This window comes from Colletotrichum abscissum, assembly GCF_030869225.1.
Source record: "Colletotrichum abscissum strain IMI 504890 chromosome Unknown Scaffold_44.1, whole genome shotgun sequence".
Classification (NCBI taxonomy): Eukaryota; Fungi; Ascomycota; class Sordariomycetes; order Glomerellales; family Glomerellaceae; genus Colletotrichum; species Colletotrichum abscissum.
This window is the reverse complement of record NW_026850365.1, coordinates 103,392-120,253: the sequence shown is the minus strand read 5'-3', so window position 1 is coordinate 120,253 and position 16,862 is coordinate 103,392. Positions and strand designations below refer to the sequence as shown.

The following is a 16,862-nucleotide window of genomic DNA, read 5'->3' as shown; positions in this document are numbered from 1 at the left end:
AAGTGACATCGCGTCGATCAGGCTTGCACATCCCCCGCCACTTCTCGGCCGCATCCGTACCATTCTTTCCACTTCGAGTGCTTCATCGATGTACAGTCCCAGCTACTAAGCTTCTGTCCCTGTTCCTGCAGACTGCCCTATCCTTACGTTAATCATCCCTCACCTATGGAGAACGTGTGTGTGCTCAAGGCGAGATGCGGCTGCTCTCTGCTCCATCGCGGGCAGCGGGCCTCAGTTCCCAAATACAGTCAACTCTATTCGGAGGTATCTGCGGGAAGCCTCCTAGGAAAGAGGGCTGTGATTTCCAGCTTGAAATCGTGTTCAAGATTAAGAAGTATCGAGAACGAGCAGCAAAGTTACCCCCTCCGATGATGGTTGAGCTTCTCGAGCCAACCCCGCCATGCAGTCCTCAGCGCGGAAACTTCTTCCGCCAATCGCTTGGACGGAGATTCCCGTTCTTGGGAGTTCGACTGCTCAGAGGCTCCGCGATCAATTCGGGAAACAATATATCTTGCTTGGCTACGTGGTATTAGTGCTACCCAAAAGCGAAGCTTATTGACAACAAATTTCTCTGTTTCGCATTGCTGCCCGTCGAGCCGATGTCCCGAATTTCTTGATATCGCACACGCTTTTCGTTCGAAGTAGCTCCTGAGATCATTCTGGGCTATTCCTGATTCCTAGGCGATTAATTGTCTCCACTAGTTTCATGACATGATTGCTTTAGGGCGAGGCTTTTGACCGGGTCACCTCAACAAGGCGGTAGCTCCAACAGCCTTGTCGCCTGGCCGTATTGTCTTTCCTTTTACACCAGATATCCGCAGCACGAAAGCCTCAATAAAGTCTCCCTTCGTGCCTCAGACAGCATCCTTGCGACGCCTGATCAGGACCTTGGCCCTAGGATTCGCCAGAGTAGAGAACCCAAAACGCATAGGCTCAACACTACTCTTGTCCACATCATCAGCCAGCTTGAACTCGTACCCGAGCAAGATGTGCGACATGATCAGCTTCGCAGAGCTCGCGCCAAAGAACCGACCTGGGCACGCGTGCGAGCCGAGCCCGAAGCCCATGTGCTCCGGCGACACGCTCGCGAGCTGCGCGTTGTGCTCGTTGTTGCCGCCCTCGCGCATCCGGAGGAAGCGTCGGCCGTCAAAGGTTTCTGGGCTTGGATAGATCTCCTATGTCAGGGAAAGTTAGCGATCTGGTCGGCATAGACCGCCGACAAGAGATGGAATGTCTTACCGGATCCCACATGTTCGCGGATGATACGGCAACGCCGGTCGTCTTGGGCAGCACGGTGCCGTCACTCAGTTTCACGCCATCTTCCATCACGCGCCTCCCAAGAGCCACTATTTGCAAGTTAGCAATGGCACAATGCGTAGTCGATGAAAGTAGCTGACCCGACGCAATGGGCTTGAGACGCAACGTCTCCTTCAGCACACTGTCCAAAAGCCTCAGATTATACAACGTCGAGCTCTTCCACCCACCCCTCGTCTCCCTCACAATCTCCCCCCTCAACGCCTCCGTCACCTCCGGATTCACACACAAATCCAGCAAATTCTGCGACACCATATCTGTACTCGAAGCATTCGCAAGAATCGACAAACCAAGCTGCTGAAACGCCGCATTCTGCGCCGTCCGATCTTGCTGCTTCTTCGCCAGCTTCTCGATCCACGCCAACGCGTTATCAAACACGACCCCACCCTTCTCGGCCTCCTGCTCGCGCCGCTTCTGCAGGATTGGCTCGATAGCCTGCCGCGCGGTGCGGAGCATCTGGCGCAGCTCGCGGCAGCAGGGGAGGAACCAGTGGACGAAGCGGCGGACGGGGGCCGGGTAGGAGCGGAGGACTTTGGCGGCGGCCATGGCTTTTTGGGGGTAGTTTATGGTGATGGTGAGCCAGGTTGGGTCCCGGCAGAGTTCGGGGCCGAGGAAGACCAGGGCAGAGACGCGGGCGACGATTTGGGCGATTGTCGGGGCGAGAATGATTTCGTGCCATTCTGAGATGGTGTCAGAGAGGACATGAGTATCTCAAGTAAGGGTATGAGATGATTGGTTAGATGTACCTTCGTTATCCGTAAAGACGTCTTTCAGAGCGTTGGCTGCCTCGTCTGCGAGCGGTTGTGATAATTTGGCTGCGCGGCCTAGATGAGCAAGTTGTGAGACCGGCCGGGTTCCAAAGACTCACCAACATCACTCTGAGTGAGATGAGTTCGGATCATCTCACGGATGAGCTCGCTTCCCGAGCTAAAGTACGGCTCGAACCCCGGTGTCCCGGCCTGCCAGTAGGCCAGGAGGAACTCTGTCGAGCTCAAGCGGTTATCATTCTTCACATCGTGGCAGAACTCAGGCGCCAGAACCGTGAGGGTGCTGCCCTGGCCGGTGAAGACTCTGAATGGCTTGCCGCCGTATTTCTTGGCTCCCTTGGCAAGGAGGGCTCTCCCGCCTGTCAGGTATTCCTCCTTAGTCTTGTTGATGACTGGGTAGATCTCGACATCTTGGAACTTGTGTCGAAGAGGTGCTGCGATGACTGATGCTAGTACGAGTAAGGCTGACCAATAGAAGCTGGAGTTGGACGCAGGAAGCGATGAGGATAGCTTTTGGCTTGCAAACTCTGCCCAGCTGGCTGATGTAGTCGATACGTTCGTATCCATGGTGTGATGATCGGAACTGGGCTTGACACTATCTCAGAAGTGGCTTGCGGAAAACTATCCCCAGTACAGGTGAGGGTTCACAAACTAAGGCTCAGTCTTTAGAGCCGAGATTCAAAAATTCTTTACATTTGACCTATTCACTATGAGTTTGAATAAAGCTTCTCGTTCAATCCGACTGCTACTCTGACTCCAAAGATGAGCTGGCTCGAAGTACCTACTTAACCTGGCGCCCAACATTTTCGCCGCGATTCTCATTGTGAAGAGCACGAGGTGCTAGGGAGTACATAGACTTCTCTCTGGCATGGAAGCGAATGAGTCGATGAAGAAAGCTACTACGGAGCTGGGGCTCGGTCCGAAACCTTCGCACGGATTGTCTTTCGGACCGCTACATTGGCTGCTGAGAGCATCATTCAAATGACACATTTTGTACTCTTTTTAACGTGTGTTAATTAGTGTTTTTGCTGGTCGATGAAGGGTGCTGCAAGACGTCAGGTTGAAGGGAGAGACAGCGACTACGACCGCAGCGCTCGATTAATCCACCTGCTTGTGTGGGTGCGCTAATAGAAGGCGGAAACCCGGCATCATGGTTGCCGGCCGGCCCTATGATTAGTACTAACACATCCTTTAGCTCCGCGTCGTCGGGTCCGAGATCTAGTCGGAGGTCATCCCTACGGACATAACACAGCGGATTTGTAGGCGGCATTATTACGGATTATCTCTTGACTACTGTTGTACTGCACTGGATATCAACGACTACTCTGCTCCAGTCGCGTCTCCATACGGAGCGTTACAGTGGTGCCCGGAGCGGTGATCAAAGCGTCAAATTCTTCTCTCGATCGGATGACTGACAAGCAGGCGGAATCTTCCGCGGTGTAAAGTCTGCGATAGCCCTTGTATCAACGGACCGAAAGAGACAAAGTGCCTCACTCAGTACTCTATCGCTACGGCTTGGAAGTGATGATCGACGGCTGCGCCGACTTGGCTTCGGTCGGCGGGTCCCCAGATGGAAGAGACTGTTGAAGGGACATGGCATGGAGGCCGGGTTTTCCGAGTCAGTCGGACTTTGCGTTCCTCACAGCTCAACTCCCCCCTCTTGGGGGCGCAAAACATCATGCAGCTAAGTCACGCAGCGTGCCGAAACCCCAAATACCCCTCTGCACTAAATCTTCGGGAAGCCAGCACGGGTTATGTCTAAAACCTCATGATCCGTGGTTGAAAGAAATCCAAAAGTGTCCATTTGGGGAATGCCAAGGTGTCATGTGTGCAACGTCGTAGATGGAAAAAAAGATTAGATGACGCCGAGGATAATGCCGCAGGTATAACCCTCTCACACGTCTCGTTTTGGCAGGCCGCTCTGAACGTCATTCGTTTTCCGATATTAAGGGGAGTAAAGGCCATCTGGACGCGTATGCAGGTAGGATCCATAAGCAAGAAATCAGCAAAAGGAAACAAATTGATTCCGTAGTAGAGAACTGTCAGTGTCGAGGAGTTCGAGAGGGTCAGATCTACAGGGACTCCCGCAAATGGTTGCAACGAAAGAGGCAACGTCGGATACATGGGTGTTGCTTGTCGGGCCGCCGCGCGACTCGAACGATCTGAGGGCCTCTGTCAGCGGATTCTTGCGTGTTTTGTTCAGAGTCCTGACTCTTGAAACATCAAACTTTTTCACAGAGGCAATTTGAATGGATCCGCAAGAGAAACAACGAGGGAACACCCGTACAGTGATCTCTGAAGCTCTCGAAACACGCATATCACACTTCTCTCGAGTTGTGTAGATATCCGTAGGGATACGATTACTCAACAACCCGGTGCTCAATAACGACCTTCCATTCTCTTGGGAGATCGATTTCCAGCTCCTCCGTCACAAACGCTACCAATGTTGGGTTTCCAAGGCCCAGACTACCCAGCCCCCGGGTAAACCGGCGTCTCCCCGCACGTGGAGAAGCGTCTCCTTGCATCTAGTGACACTGGGGAAATGCGCTTCTCCAGTTCTTCCCCATCGCACAGGCTACGCTAATTCCACTCTCCGCTCTTCTCGTCAGCAAACGCCTCCACCATCCAAACAAGCTTCATCACAGTTTTAGAGTTGAACTGGCTCTAGATTCGTCGTCTCTTCCTTGCCTGCCGCGCGCGGCCCAACTTCCGCTTTAGAGCAAAGTGAGTTGACACGACTCTTGCTCACATGAGCAAAAGCCACAAAGTGAACATGACGAGTCCTGTCTTCCGCCCGGTAGAAGACTCTTCCGCCGTGATCAACCCCCGGAGAGCATACCCCAACCTGGTCGCCTTCTCCGCACTCGCCATTGCCGATGCATGGTTATCCCCTCAAGCTAACACGTGTAGTCTACCAGTGTGGGGAGAAAAAGGCAGGTCGCTATGCCTCATTCTACTGCTGTCAGAGCTCTCCCAGATGCTCGCCTTGAATCAGGCATAGACCGCCCAGTGTTTGCTTTTGTCTGGAAGGTCGCCTTGTCCAGTCATGCCGTGGCTAACTGCCGTCACTCCACGCCGACCGGCACGCCACCCGAAGGGATCGCCGAGGGTGGGCATCGATTTGCTACTAGTCTTCTTGCCAGGGTTGTGTTGAGATGAACGGCCTGGCATCGTCACATTGGGGACTACCTTACTTCTGGATACCAGTTCGACCACAGTACATACTCCATTGCCATTATAAAAGAAGCCATTGAGCCCCAACACCTCGACATAGAGGACCGCCAGTCTCGAATGGACCTTGGAATCTGTCCTATTCAACGCCCATTCGCCGACATGAAGTCCGTCAACCTTTCTGCGATGCTGCTGGTGCCAGCGGCTCAGTACGTCATGAGCGCTTTCGCCGACGACTGCAGCGCCCTCGTCAACAACTTGAAGCTCCCAAACACCACCGTCTGGTTTTCCACTCCCGTCTCTGCCGGAACCAATATTACCTTCCCAGAGAACCACCCGACATGTACCCGCCCTGGTCAGGTCGTCGGAGTCGACATTTGCCGTGTGTCCATGTTGACCACTACCGGACCCATCAGCAACGTTAGTATTGAGGCCTGGCTCCCGTCCAACTGGACCGGCCGTTTCTTAAGCACCGGCAATGGAGGCACTGGCGGATGTATTCAATACGAGGACATTGCCTACGCCGTCTCACGAGGCTTCGCTGCAGTCGGCGCCAACAATGGACACAACGGCACCATTGGCTCGCCCTTCCTCAACAACCCCGGCACCATTGAGGACTTTGCCTACCGATCCCTCCACACCGGCGTCGTCATTGGCAAGGAGACGACCAAAGCCCTCTACGGCAAGGAGCACACCAAGTCATACTACCTTGGATGCTCAACTGGTGGAAGGCAGGGCTTCAAGGAAGCCCAAGACTTCCCCGACGACTTTGACGGTATCGTGGCTGGTGCGCCCGCCTTCGCCTTCAACAACTTGACATCCTGGAGCGGTCACTTCTTCACCGCCACCGGCACCTCCGACAAGCCGACTTTCCTGTCGGCGGATCTCTGGACTCTCGTCTATAAGGACCTGCTTAACCAGTGCGACGGTCTCGACGGCCACGTCGACGGCATCATCGAGGACCCTGATCTGTGCCAGTACCGCCCCGAGTCTCTCATCTGCGGTGCCAACCAGACGGCAAACTGCTTGACCGGCGTCCAGGCCCAGACGGTCCGCACCGTCTTCTCCGACCTGTACGGCCAGGACGGAAGTCTCGTCTACCCCCGCCTCCAACCCGGTGCCCAGCCCACCCAGATTCTGCTCGCCGGCCGCGCGTTCCCCTACACCACGGACTGGTTCCAAAACGTCATCTACAACGACACGACCTGGGACCCGGCCACCATCGGCCCCAAGGACTTCGCCGCCGCCGCCGCTCAGAACCCCGGCGGTATCGAGACCTGGAAGGGCGACCTCTCCGGCGTCAAGGACCGCGGCACCAAGGTGCTGCACTACCATGGCCTCCAGGACCCCATCATCAGCAGCGACAACAGCGCGCGCTACTACAACCACGTCTCGCGCACCATGGGCCTCACGTCCGCGCAGCTCGACGAGTTCTACCGGTACTTCCGCATCTCAGGCATGAACCACTGCAGCGGCGGTCCCGGCGCCAGCTTCATTGGCAACAAGGACTCTGCTGTTGCCGGGTTCGAGCCCGAACGCAATGTTCTCTCAGCCATTGTCCGGTGGGTTGAGGAGGGCGTCGCGCCAGATTCGATCCTCGGCACTGCTTTTGTCAATGGTACGCAGGGCGGCCAGGTTGCTTTCACGAGGAAGCACTGCAAATACCCCACGCGCAACGTGTACAAGTCCGGAGACCCCAACTCTCCTGATAGCTGGACGTGTGTATAATGTCCCTTGCTTGTGTTTCGTCTGCTTCTGATGTACATATTGCTTACTGCACATTACCATAATATGAATGACAAGATCACGTGTACTATAATTCAATTGAATGAATGACAGCAGTGAAAATTAGTCTAGGGAGCTCGTCTCGTAATTGCCTCATGACTGCCTCAGCGTGCAATTGACGCTGTTCATGCTGAAAGCCCGGATCACTTGGTATTCCCACTGTTTCTCTTCCCGTAGAGGGAGAGGGCAAAAAAGGAAAGGAAATCTCGACTCGAGCTCGCTACCATCTGGAAGTGTACTCGTATTCCATCACAAAGGTTATATATATGAATACGCAGGTAACACGTGGTAACATTGCTCTGCACCAAAATTACTATGATGAAGAATGTTTGAAAAAGAAGCTATCCATGGCACTATGCAGGGCCATGAGCCAACTATGTTCTCACCACACAGGGCGGGAATCATACCGCTCGGCCATCCACTACAACGGACGGTGCTTCTTGGAAAAAATGGTCGCGCTTCTGGCTCTAAGAGGGTATCACGTCCAACCCCCCCTCCACATTAAGGCAACCCAGTTCGATTACCCGCTCGAGTTATCCACAACAACCAACGTGCAGCCTGCTATATAGTTAGACCTGACGAAAATATTACAAATATTACGGATTTCTTGTTGAAAGAGTCCAAATTCGTTATGCAACATTGAAAACATGCACATATTAACCGAAACCATTGAAACCGAGGGAGACAACGTTTATATGACATGTCTGACTCAACTTGCATCTCTAACCCTCGCTACGTAGTCTGATCCATGAATCGGAAAATGCTCTGGCCTGAAGTTTGAATAGGCTATTATAGCCAACTCTAAACAGTTCTCAGCAAGTTTTAACTACCGCCGCTTGTTGTGCATTGCCGCATATAGTTCAAAGTTCCCTCACCTTCAAAGTTTCTTTCTCTCAACTCGCGTTCGCTTCACTAATTGAACAACTACGAGAGTTCCCGTCACTTCAGCACACACAGACCATTCTGCTTCTCACCAGACCTTTTCTACTGGTCGCTTCCAACTTGGCGATCTGAAAAGGACACTACTCGTGACGATCTATGATGGGCAGACATGAACAACACGAACGGAACGGCTCCCGCGCCTTTTAACCCAACATGGGCAGCTGAGAGTAACACCGCGCGCATCATCGCTGTCGTAACTGTTTTTCATCTCCTGGCGCAGTTGAGCGTTACGCTGCGGATATACGCCAGAATATGGGTCATCAAGGCGCCGGGGTGGGACGATACGGTCATGGTCTTATCGGCGGTAAGTACACCGCATCGAGCTCCAATCCTGCTGCCCTCAGACTGACTTGGTCGAGTGTGTAGATCTGCGCCTGGGGAGGATGGATCTCATTCGTGATTCAGGCGCAATACGGTCTTGGCAAACACATCTCGACCATCGACAAGAAGTATGACTACATCGTGTTCAACCACGTCGCCTTTTGGCAAGCGATCATCTCCGCCGCCGGCGCTCTCATGTTTCTTAAGGTCTCTATCGCCCTTAGTCTCTTGCGTCTGAGCAAGACTGGATGGTACAAGTGGGCGTTGTGGTCAACTATTGGTAGGTAAATCACACTCGTCGGCCTCTTCCGACAAGTATTGACGGTCCGAATGAGCTCTTGTCTTGTTCTACTCGATTGGCGGCATGTTTCCGTTCTTCCTTCACTGCAAACCCATGTCAGGATTTTGGGACAGGAACACGACACCACCTCCAAAGTGTAAAGATGGCAATAACATTAATCTGTTTGGTATAATAAACACAGGTAAGTCGGGTTCCTGTGTCTCATGGCCGCGACGCCATGGTGATATCGCTCACGCACTTTCAGGATTCAACATCTTCACCGACGTAATTCTAGCCACCCTACCTGTGCCAGTCATATGGAATTTGCAGATGAAGCGCAGACTTCGTCTTTACGCAATTGGAATCTTGAGCTTAGGGTACTTGTGAGTATCGAATGATTCAAAGTCATGATTGCTCGACTCCCGTGACTAATGAAATCCCAAGTGCTGTCGCGATGGGCATAGTCAAAGCAGTATACCAGCTCAACAACGACAGCGACCCTGATAGAACTTTCAACAGAAGTATCCAATTCTGGGGCTTGTAGGTTCGATTACAGAAAGCTCGGTGGCTTGAAACTAATAATTCTTTCGCACCTAGCCTACAGTTGCAGGTCGGTATCATCGCGGCATGCGCACCGGCTTTGAAACCTCTTGTCAACAAGTTACTCAACCTATCAGCATATAATCAGCATAATCCAGACGCATGTGGCAAGCGGTCGCAACAGACAGGCACTGGACCGAGGACGCTCGAGTACGACACCTTCCGCAGCCGTACTGACGGGACAACCAGAAGCGATCAGTACGAACTCGATGAATGGGCCTTGGATACACGATATGGCAAACAAACGGGTGAAATCAGACTGCAGACCATGCAACCTCCAGCAGGCATAATGCTCAGCGAGTATGATCGAAGTAAGGCCTTGCGCATAGAAGAAGAAACTGCGATACGAGTCCAGTCGAGCAACTTGCATGGGATCATCAAGACTACTGAGCTTGCCAGGAGATCTGAACATCTTGACTAGCATTTCCAACCGTTCATGAGCGGCATACGAGAAAGATGTCTCATAGACATTTCAGCATCTGATTGCATATGTAGTGGAACAACACGTACGCATGTATGTGCCATGCTGCATACATGAGCTGACTTCCCTCTCCGCACCAAGTTCTCAATGGTTCGCCAAAGGCACTTCACTTGTGATTGTTTCCAGGCCAGCCTTGAAGTCTAACATACACACTCATGACCTGACAATGTCCGAGTGCGGTCCGACGGATGAAACAAAAGCTCGTACCATGGAGCCATTCTTGCGATCGCGTTTCGATGGGATGATATCCTGTTATTCTTCGGCCGAAAATGGCGCTTTTGTTGACAAGATCCTGGAACAGGGGCCCTTGTGAGCGGGTGGAGTGAGGCCCCAGCCCGATGCACTGCAGCTGGGGCTCGTTCCTTGCAGTCACTTCAGGGATTCCCGGGATGCGATCCCGTTGAAGCACGTCTCCGACCCAAGAAATTTAGCAGATTCCACATCAGATGGCAGGTGAGCTGTAGAAAGTGGCGAGATTCCGGGCATTGCAGGCTTGCCAGATTAGCGGACTCCGCGGTTCAGTTTGAGGCGTGCAAACACTCCCACCGGTTCGTTATTGAGTTCACTCTGTTGCTGTGACGAGATCATGGACATCTGCAGCACCGGAGAGACTCTGTTGCCACCCAGCTCTGAAGTTTGCACTGCTTGTTCTATGTTGACTTTCTGGATAGCGAGATGGAATAACTACTTAAGCGTTGTCACTTCGACCTTGGCCCTTCTTGATAATGATATTATCCATCATTTTCTGGTCTAAGGTAGCTGCATGTTCCTCATCAACAGCCTTCAAAGCGACATCATGACCTTTCAAAACTCTGCCAGCAGCTTTGGTAGGAGATACTGGTTGTTGTACTCCCACAAGATGGTGGTGAACTGCGCAGACCATGCAGCTCCCGTGTAGTATGTGCTTCTACGACCCTGAAGAGCGTATTGCTCAGTAATATGTCCAGCTGCCAGCTCAGCGCCAGGCACACGCAGGCTCACGGCACCGTGGTTAGCCCAGGCTTTCACATTGAGCTGCTCGGTACCGAGGCTCGGGATCGTACCAGCGTCAGCTAGCAACTTGAGGGACGTTCTGACTAGAGCTTGTGCCTGAGTGCTAGCGTAATTGAAGGAGCCGGTGATCAGCACGCGGAAGTTGTTGTCGCCAAGGTAATCGAAGCGCCCGACGAAGGGAGTCTTAGGAAGGGAGATCCAGTTTGTGGGAACGTTGTTAGTGAGGGAGTAGCTGATGGGTAAGGAAGGGTGGGAAACGATGCCGGCGTGGACGGTAGTCCATTCCCACTTCGAGAAGACAGCCGCCTCCTCGTCGCTGATATCTATGCCGTCAAAATTGGCAATTGTAGGCTCAAAAGAGACAAGAAGCTTCTTGGCCCTGATCAGTGTCTGCTTGTTGTCGGGGCCACGAACAAGAACCTCCACGCCATCCTCGGTACGGGAGGTCTTGATAGCTGTGGACGAGTAGAGGACATCGTCGCCGAGGAGGTCTGCAATGGCATCGTAAATGTCTTGGTTTCGCCTGGATACAGGCACGAAGGAACCAACCGTGCCCAGGAATGACCGAGTGATGGGTGCGCCGAAGCTCTGCATGACGTACAAAGTTGTCTGGTCGGCGATATTGCCCAGACCAAGACCGGTGGTCTGGAAGATGCGGGGAACAGCCGCCTGAAGGTTGTGCTTCTTGACGAAGTCGGAGAACTTGAGGGTGAGGTCTTCAGGAACACCAACGGTTGTGTTTGGGAAGTTTGCATAGGAGGGAAGAATGTACGATTCGTACTTCTCACACTGCTCGAGATAAGCCTTCAGGGCAGCTGTAGCGTCCGCGGAAGCCGGTAAGGAGTAGTTGGTTGTCTTTCCTGTGCTGAAGTCGGCATACGTGGTCGTCAATACCTGTCTGACTGGAGTCTGCACAGGGATATTGAAGCGGGCGAAGAAATCGCGGGCGCCGCCGTAATCCGTATATGAGTTTACACCAAAGTCATATGGGTTTCCAGTTTCGGGGTCTGTGAAGGTTGCGACGTGACCGCCCTGAGTGGGCATTAGGCTCTTCACTCTTTCCAGATCCAGTTGATTTTCACTTACAATGCGGTTCTGTTTTTCCACGACGACAATTGTCTTGTTATAGTCTTCGCGGAGTCTTACGGCTGCGTGAGCTCCAGAAGCACCTCCGCCTAGAATCACAACATCTCTCTCGATGATAGTTGTCTTGTTACCCGTGGGTATGATTGCTGCTGACACCAATGACAGAGCGCCAAGAGCGACTCCGATGAGCGATGACATCTTGACCCTTGGTACCAGTAGTATTGGTGGTAGCGGATAATAAATAAGATGCAGTGCCTTTACCAATCGCCACTGGTGAGCTGGTAATGCTAACTAAGACGATGAGGGCAACGAAAGAGTCCAAGGTAGATATTCGCGTTCGTAGACGAGTTCTTAAGTAGGACATAAGTACCGGTTTGCTACGCCGCATCAACGCATCGGACATTCGGAGGTGCTGCTGTTGGGAGAACGGGATATGGAGGCATGAGATGCAGAACATGGAAGTGATCCCGGCTTAGCGTAGAACATAGATTCCATGTGCAGCAAGTTCGCCGAGAGCCATTCGTTGGGTGTTGCCAATGGGGAGACCAGATGCACCTTGTCCAACAAGATGACAGGGTCTAGTCAGGAAGTGGTGTTCTCCAACTGAGGTTCTACATGCGTTGCGGCGAACCCAAGCCTGAGCCCGTCCTAGCCTGCTTGATTGTTGCTGACAGGCATATTGGAGCAGGCAAGTAGTGATACCTCAGGTTTCTTGACCTGAGTTGAAGGTGGTTGCAGTTTGTGTTATGGCTTAACTACTCGAGGTAGTTGATTGGCTTTGAAGGAGGAAGAGACTAAGCATAGATACAATAGGCCTTCTATCAATTATTGGTAATTAAGATCTTCGGCATGGCGCATTCGGTCACTGACTGAACGGTTACACTGTACAGGTTTGCCGAGATCAACCCACAAAAATGACAATCTGAGTCCACATCTGTCAGTTGATCGGATGAGGCGATCACGCCAGTGGGTTTCGACTCGGCAACTATGCCCGAAATCCACCACTCTTTAGGGCAGGGGGTCAATCCCACGGCTGGAGTTAGCCGTTCCACTCCGTTCCACTCAGTTCCTCGTCGTAGGGTTTGAGGTAAGTCGGAGCGACGATATGGGTATGCAATTGACAACAGTCCCTCCATAACGCCTATAGAGTTTGTTATACAACGTGAAAGGTTTTCGTCATGAATTCAATATAATTACAGACATTAATTACATTAGAGTGTTCAGTGACACTTGTGGTATGTATCGCTCCTCTCAAAAGACATAATCTTATCTATATGCAAGTCCCTCGACTCTTTAGGACAAATACCAACTCAGTATTTTTTAGTAACCGGTCAAAATCTGGGCAGAGATCTTCTCGGCCAAGACATAAACAGTGCTCTGGGGGTGGCCAGGGGGCAAAAGCGCAAAGCTGCTAGCATCGACAACTCTCAGGCCACTGACACCGATGACCTTGGCATCCTTGTCGACGACAGCCATGGGGTCGTCAGACTTGCCCATACGGCACGTGCAGCTGGCGTGCCAAATGGTCATGACAGTGTTGCGAATGTTCTGGAGGATCTGGGCATCAGTCTCGACCTTGGGACCGGGGAAGTACTCCTTGTTGTCGGCCAAGACGGGCTTCATGGCATTGCTAGCAAAGGCCTGACGGAGGCGCTTGAAGGTGGCAACGGCGACAGCAACGTCAGTTGGGTCGGTGAGCCACTTGGGGTCGATGAGAGGCAGGTCCTTGGTATCGGCGGAGGCGAGGGTGACGGTGCCCTTGGACATGGGAGCAACGAGACCTCCGAGAATGGTGGCGTACTGATAGCCGTCCTTGGGCTGGGTGAGGAGAAGGTTGGAGAAGTCACCGACGTAGCCAGGGGCGGTGAGATACTCGATCTCGGGCCAGTCAGCAGGGAAGTTGCTGTCGAGGATGGCAGCAGTATCAGAGGAGATGAGGTCGCGAGGGGTCTTCTCCCAGCCGAGGAAGTCACAGACGGGGTTGGTGAGGGGGCCGATCTTGCGGATGGAGTAGTCGAAGGCGAACTGGGCAGCAGTGTAGATGAGGTCGTTGGCCAGACGGGTCAGAGTCTGGACCTTGACGCGCCACGTGGGACCGAAAAAGACGTGGTCCTCCATGTTTTGGCCGACACCAGGGCGCTCAGCGACGATGGGGATCTTGAACTTGTTGAGCTGGTCCTTAGGGCCAACACCGGAGACCATGAGAAGCTGGGGGCTCTGGAAGGCACCGGCGGACAGGATGACCTCCTTGTTGGCCTTGAGGGTGTAGGTGGTGATGCCAGCATTGGAAGTAAGAACAACACCAGTCGCCTTCTTGTTGCTGTCAAAGAGAATCTTCTTGGCCAGAGACAGCTGGTAAACCTTGAGGTTCTTGCGGCCAATGGCTTCGTTGAGGAACGAGGTCTGACTGGACTCGCGCTGCTGCTTGCTAGGCTGGATAGTATCGGAGCAGTACTGCGCACCCATAAGCTCACCACTGTTGAAGTCCTGGGCCTGGGGAATGCCGATCTCATTGAGGGAGGGCTCGAGGTACGTGCTGAAAGGTTGAGCGTAGTTGGCGTAGGAGACGTCAAGAGGGCCTCCGGCAGCATCGAAAGCGTCAAGGTTGTACTCTGCGCTGGCGTTGGGGAAGCGAGTAGGGCCGGGCGGGGTAAACTTGACACTCTTCTTGAAGTACGGAAGAAGGGAGTCCCAGGTGTAGCTATCATCGCCGATGGCATCTGCCCACTTCTGGTAGGACTGCTTGGTACCGCGCTGGTAGATCATGAAGTTGCGAGCGGAACTGATATTGCGTTAGACTATTTGCCAAATTAAATGTAACTTCACGACTTTGGAACTCACCTTCCACCGAGACACTTGCCACGAGCATAGTGAATCTTGCGGTTGTTGGCACCGGTTTGTGGCTGCGTGATGAAGTTCCAGTCCACGAGAGGGTTCGTGTCAAGAGGACTAGCGCCAGCGAAAAGAGTATCGCCGGCGGGTGTCTGGCCGATGAGAAGGTTGGTGATCTCGTAGAACGTGCCGGCCTCAATCACAGCTACGGTAACATCCGGGTTGGCGCTCAGTCTGTTGGCCATCACAAGACCGGCAGTGCCACCGCCGACGATGACATAGTCGAAAGTCGCATCCTTTCCAAGACTGCCTGCGCTGGTGCCGAGCTGGCGTTTGTGCTCGGCGTGCAATCGTGCCTCCTCGTCAGCCGGGGCGGCATGGGTCAAGCCCAATATGGTAATGAACGTAGAAACGGCGTAAGTGACACGCATTTTGAAAGGAGAGTATAGGAAAAATTAGATGAAAAAGAGAGTGATCTGTCGACCCGTGAGACTTGGAGGTTTATAGACAATATCTGGAAGTGAAAAGGATTGACAAGACACTTATATCGTATGACATGTTTCCTCCATTCGATCCCCATCCCACCGGACGCTGTGAGCTTTGCCCGGAATAGATCCTGTCGCGAGTGTTTACGAGAGCTGAAGTGCATATTCGGCTAGACTGGAGGCGGGCGCTAGAAGATCACGCTCATTTTGTCCACGCTAGACATAGTCTATTGCGTTCCTGGCTAAGTTTGTTTGCATTAGCGCGTGAACAGACTGCACCACCGCAGAAACTGGGGCTTACACCGATGACCACCGTTCTTAGGGTCCTCTGGTCAGACAGCGGCTTACTGCTTGGACCCTTTCTCAGTATTTCGTGAACAATGAAGATTGGTTCAGGGACATATTTTTCCAAGATCTCCAGGGACGGAAACGTGGGCAACGGGAGCTTGCGGGGATGTAACCATGACGCTAGTCAGAATTTGACTTTTGACTGCTTGCTCAGGGGAGAGCCGGGCGAGGTTCAGAGGGTCGCTCGTCCGAACCTTAACAGCCTAGACGCAGGCGATAGATCGAACGACAGACTTCAGGACGACCTGTAGGCTCAATCTGGTATTTTGGCGGCTGTTGCCGACAAAGTCTTGCGAATTTAGCCCAGTTCTGGGCGGAACATGATGTCAACGATCCATTGTTAGTTTAGGTAGGCCACTAAGCTGCAGACCGAGAACCGCCTACCTGGACTCAATTAAGCAGAGACAGCAAGCTGGATTGTTTCACGATCCGCCAAGCCTGTGAAGTCGAGTTGCTAGATGTGTAGGTGGACCAAAGTCTCAAATAATCATGTTAGCGTCGATCTCGTTCAACGTCAAGACGATGCCTGAATGGTCAATTGCGAAAATTCTCGGATAAGGAAAAAAAACAGGAACTCACGCATGTGAGCTAGTAACATGGGAAGGGAGTGACAGGAATTTTGGCCCATGAATCATGGAGACATGACCTTTCTGGATTTTTACACCAATGCTGCTCTAGCCATGATCACCGTGTCACACCAGACGCATACACTGGTCAGCGTCCACAAGGCGTTGCCTTGCTAACAACATGAATGAATGAAGCCATAAGATCAACGCTGACATTGCTTTATGCTTGCATTGCTGAATTCAAGCAAGCTCGTGAAAGATAGCCAATCAGCCAATTTATTTTGTATGGAACGTCAAACAACAACATACATACCCTTCCACGGGTTCAAAATGCATAGAGGCAGGAATGAGCACGTACATAAGTAAATTCGTCTCAATTCATTCACTTCAGGCACGGTTGACTGGTAAAAAAGCTGTCCGACTACCTGTGAATGCTCGGATCTGATGAAACTTTTGGTCCGTAGAGGAGAGATGGAAGTTTTCCATATAGGCTGTTTACCACGATTTAAGCCATTGATGCAAGGCCAGGTCGCTCCAGAGTACTGAAGGCTTTGTCCGCTGGGGCGAACGACCTGTGGGTCTCCTGCGCTATTGACTCAAGCACGTAGAGTCGTAGAGGTTTGAGATTTTTTCGCCGCATCGATCGCGAGAGTTTATTTGTTGTAAGTCTTGTCCGATAAATGATCCGAATCATCAAGCGATGGGGTCCTGATTTTCTACCTTTATTGCATGTACTTAGTCTAGTAAGACTGCTGGAAGTTATGATTGGAAAGGGAGAATGTTCCACTTTTGCGATTGAACTAGGTAAAGTAAGTTCTACGACAGACGTCAGATTGACTCGACTCCAGAACCTTACCTTTGCCCTCGCAAAGGCCCCTCACTCTTGAGTTG

At 52.4% G+C, this 16,862-nt stretch overlaps 5 protein-coding genes across 5 annotated transcripts; 2 read left to right on the top strand and 3 right to left on the bottom strand.

The window, feature by feature from the left end:
* Nucleotides 1-854: 854 nt before the first annotated feature.
* Nucleotides 855-2,648, bottom strand: CABS01_13318 (cytochrome P450; the record flags this gene model as incomplete). The annotated part of the gene is made up of 4 exons (XM_060546662.1): nt 855-1,175; nt 1,240-1,994; nt 2,061-2,138; nt 2,183-2,648. The coding sequence occupies 4 exons, from the start codon at nt 2,646-2,648 to the stop codon at nt 855-857; spliced, it is 1,620 nt and encodes a 539-aa protein (XP_060394994.1).
* Nucleotides 2,649-5,372: 2,724 nt separating this feature from the next.
* Nucleotides 5,373-6,980, top strand: CABS01_13317 (tannase and feruloyl esterase; the record flags this gene model as incomplete). Its single annotated transcript, XM_060546661.1, has 1 exon — nt 5,373-6,980. The coding sequence occupies one exon, from the start codon at nt 5,373-5,375 to the stop codon at nt 6,978-6,980; it is 1,608 nt and encodes a 535-aa protein (XP_060394993.1).
* A 1,108-nt stretch (nt 6,981-8,088) lies between these two features.
* CABS01_13316 (uncharacterized protein) lies at nt 8,089-9,601 on the top strand (the record flags this gene model as incomplete). Its single annotated transcript, XM_060546660.1, has 6 exons — nt 8,089-8,283; nt 8,346-8,580; nt 8,636-8,782; nt 8,846-8,963; nt 9,025-9,120; nt 9,178-9,601. 6 exons carry the CDS (start codon nt 8,089-8,091, stop codon nt 9,599-9,601), a joined length of 1,215 nt encoding a protein of 404 aa, XP_060394992.1.
* An 864-nt stretch (nt 9,602-10,465) lies between these two features.
* CABS01_13315 (amine oxidase) lies at nt 10,466-11,938 on the bottom strand (the record flags this gene model as incomplete). Its single annotated transcript, XM_060546659.1, has 2 exons — nt 10,466-11,686; nt 11,741-11,938. 2 exons carry the CDS (start codon nt 11,936-11,938, stop codon nt 10,466-10,468), a joined length of 1,419 nt encoding a protein of 472 aa, XP_060394991.1.
* A 1,122-nt stretch (nt 11,939-13,060) lies between these two features.
* CABS01_13314 (GMC oxidoreductase) lies at nt 13,061-15,003 on the bottom strand (the record flags this gene model as incomplete). Its single annotated transcript, XM_060546658.1, has 2 exons — nt 13,061-14,522; nt 14,582-15,003. 2 exons carry the CDS (start codon nt 15,001-15,003, stop codon nt 13,061-13,063), a joined length of 1,884 nt encoding a protein of 627 aa, XP_060394990.1.
* Between the last annotated feature and the right edge of the window lie 1,859 nt (nt 15,004-16,862).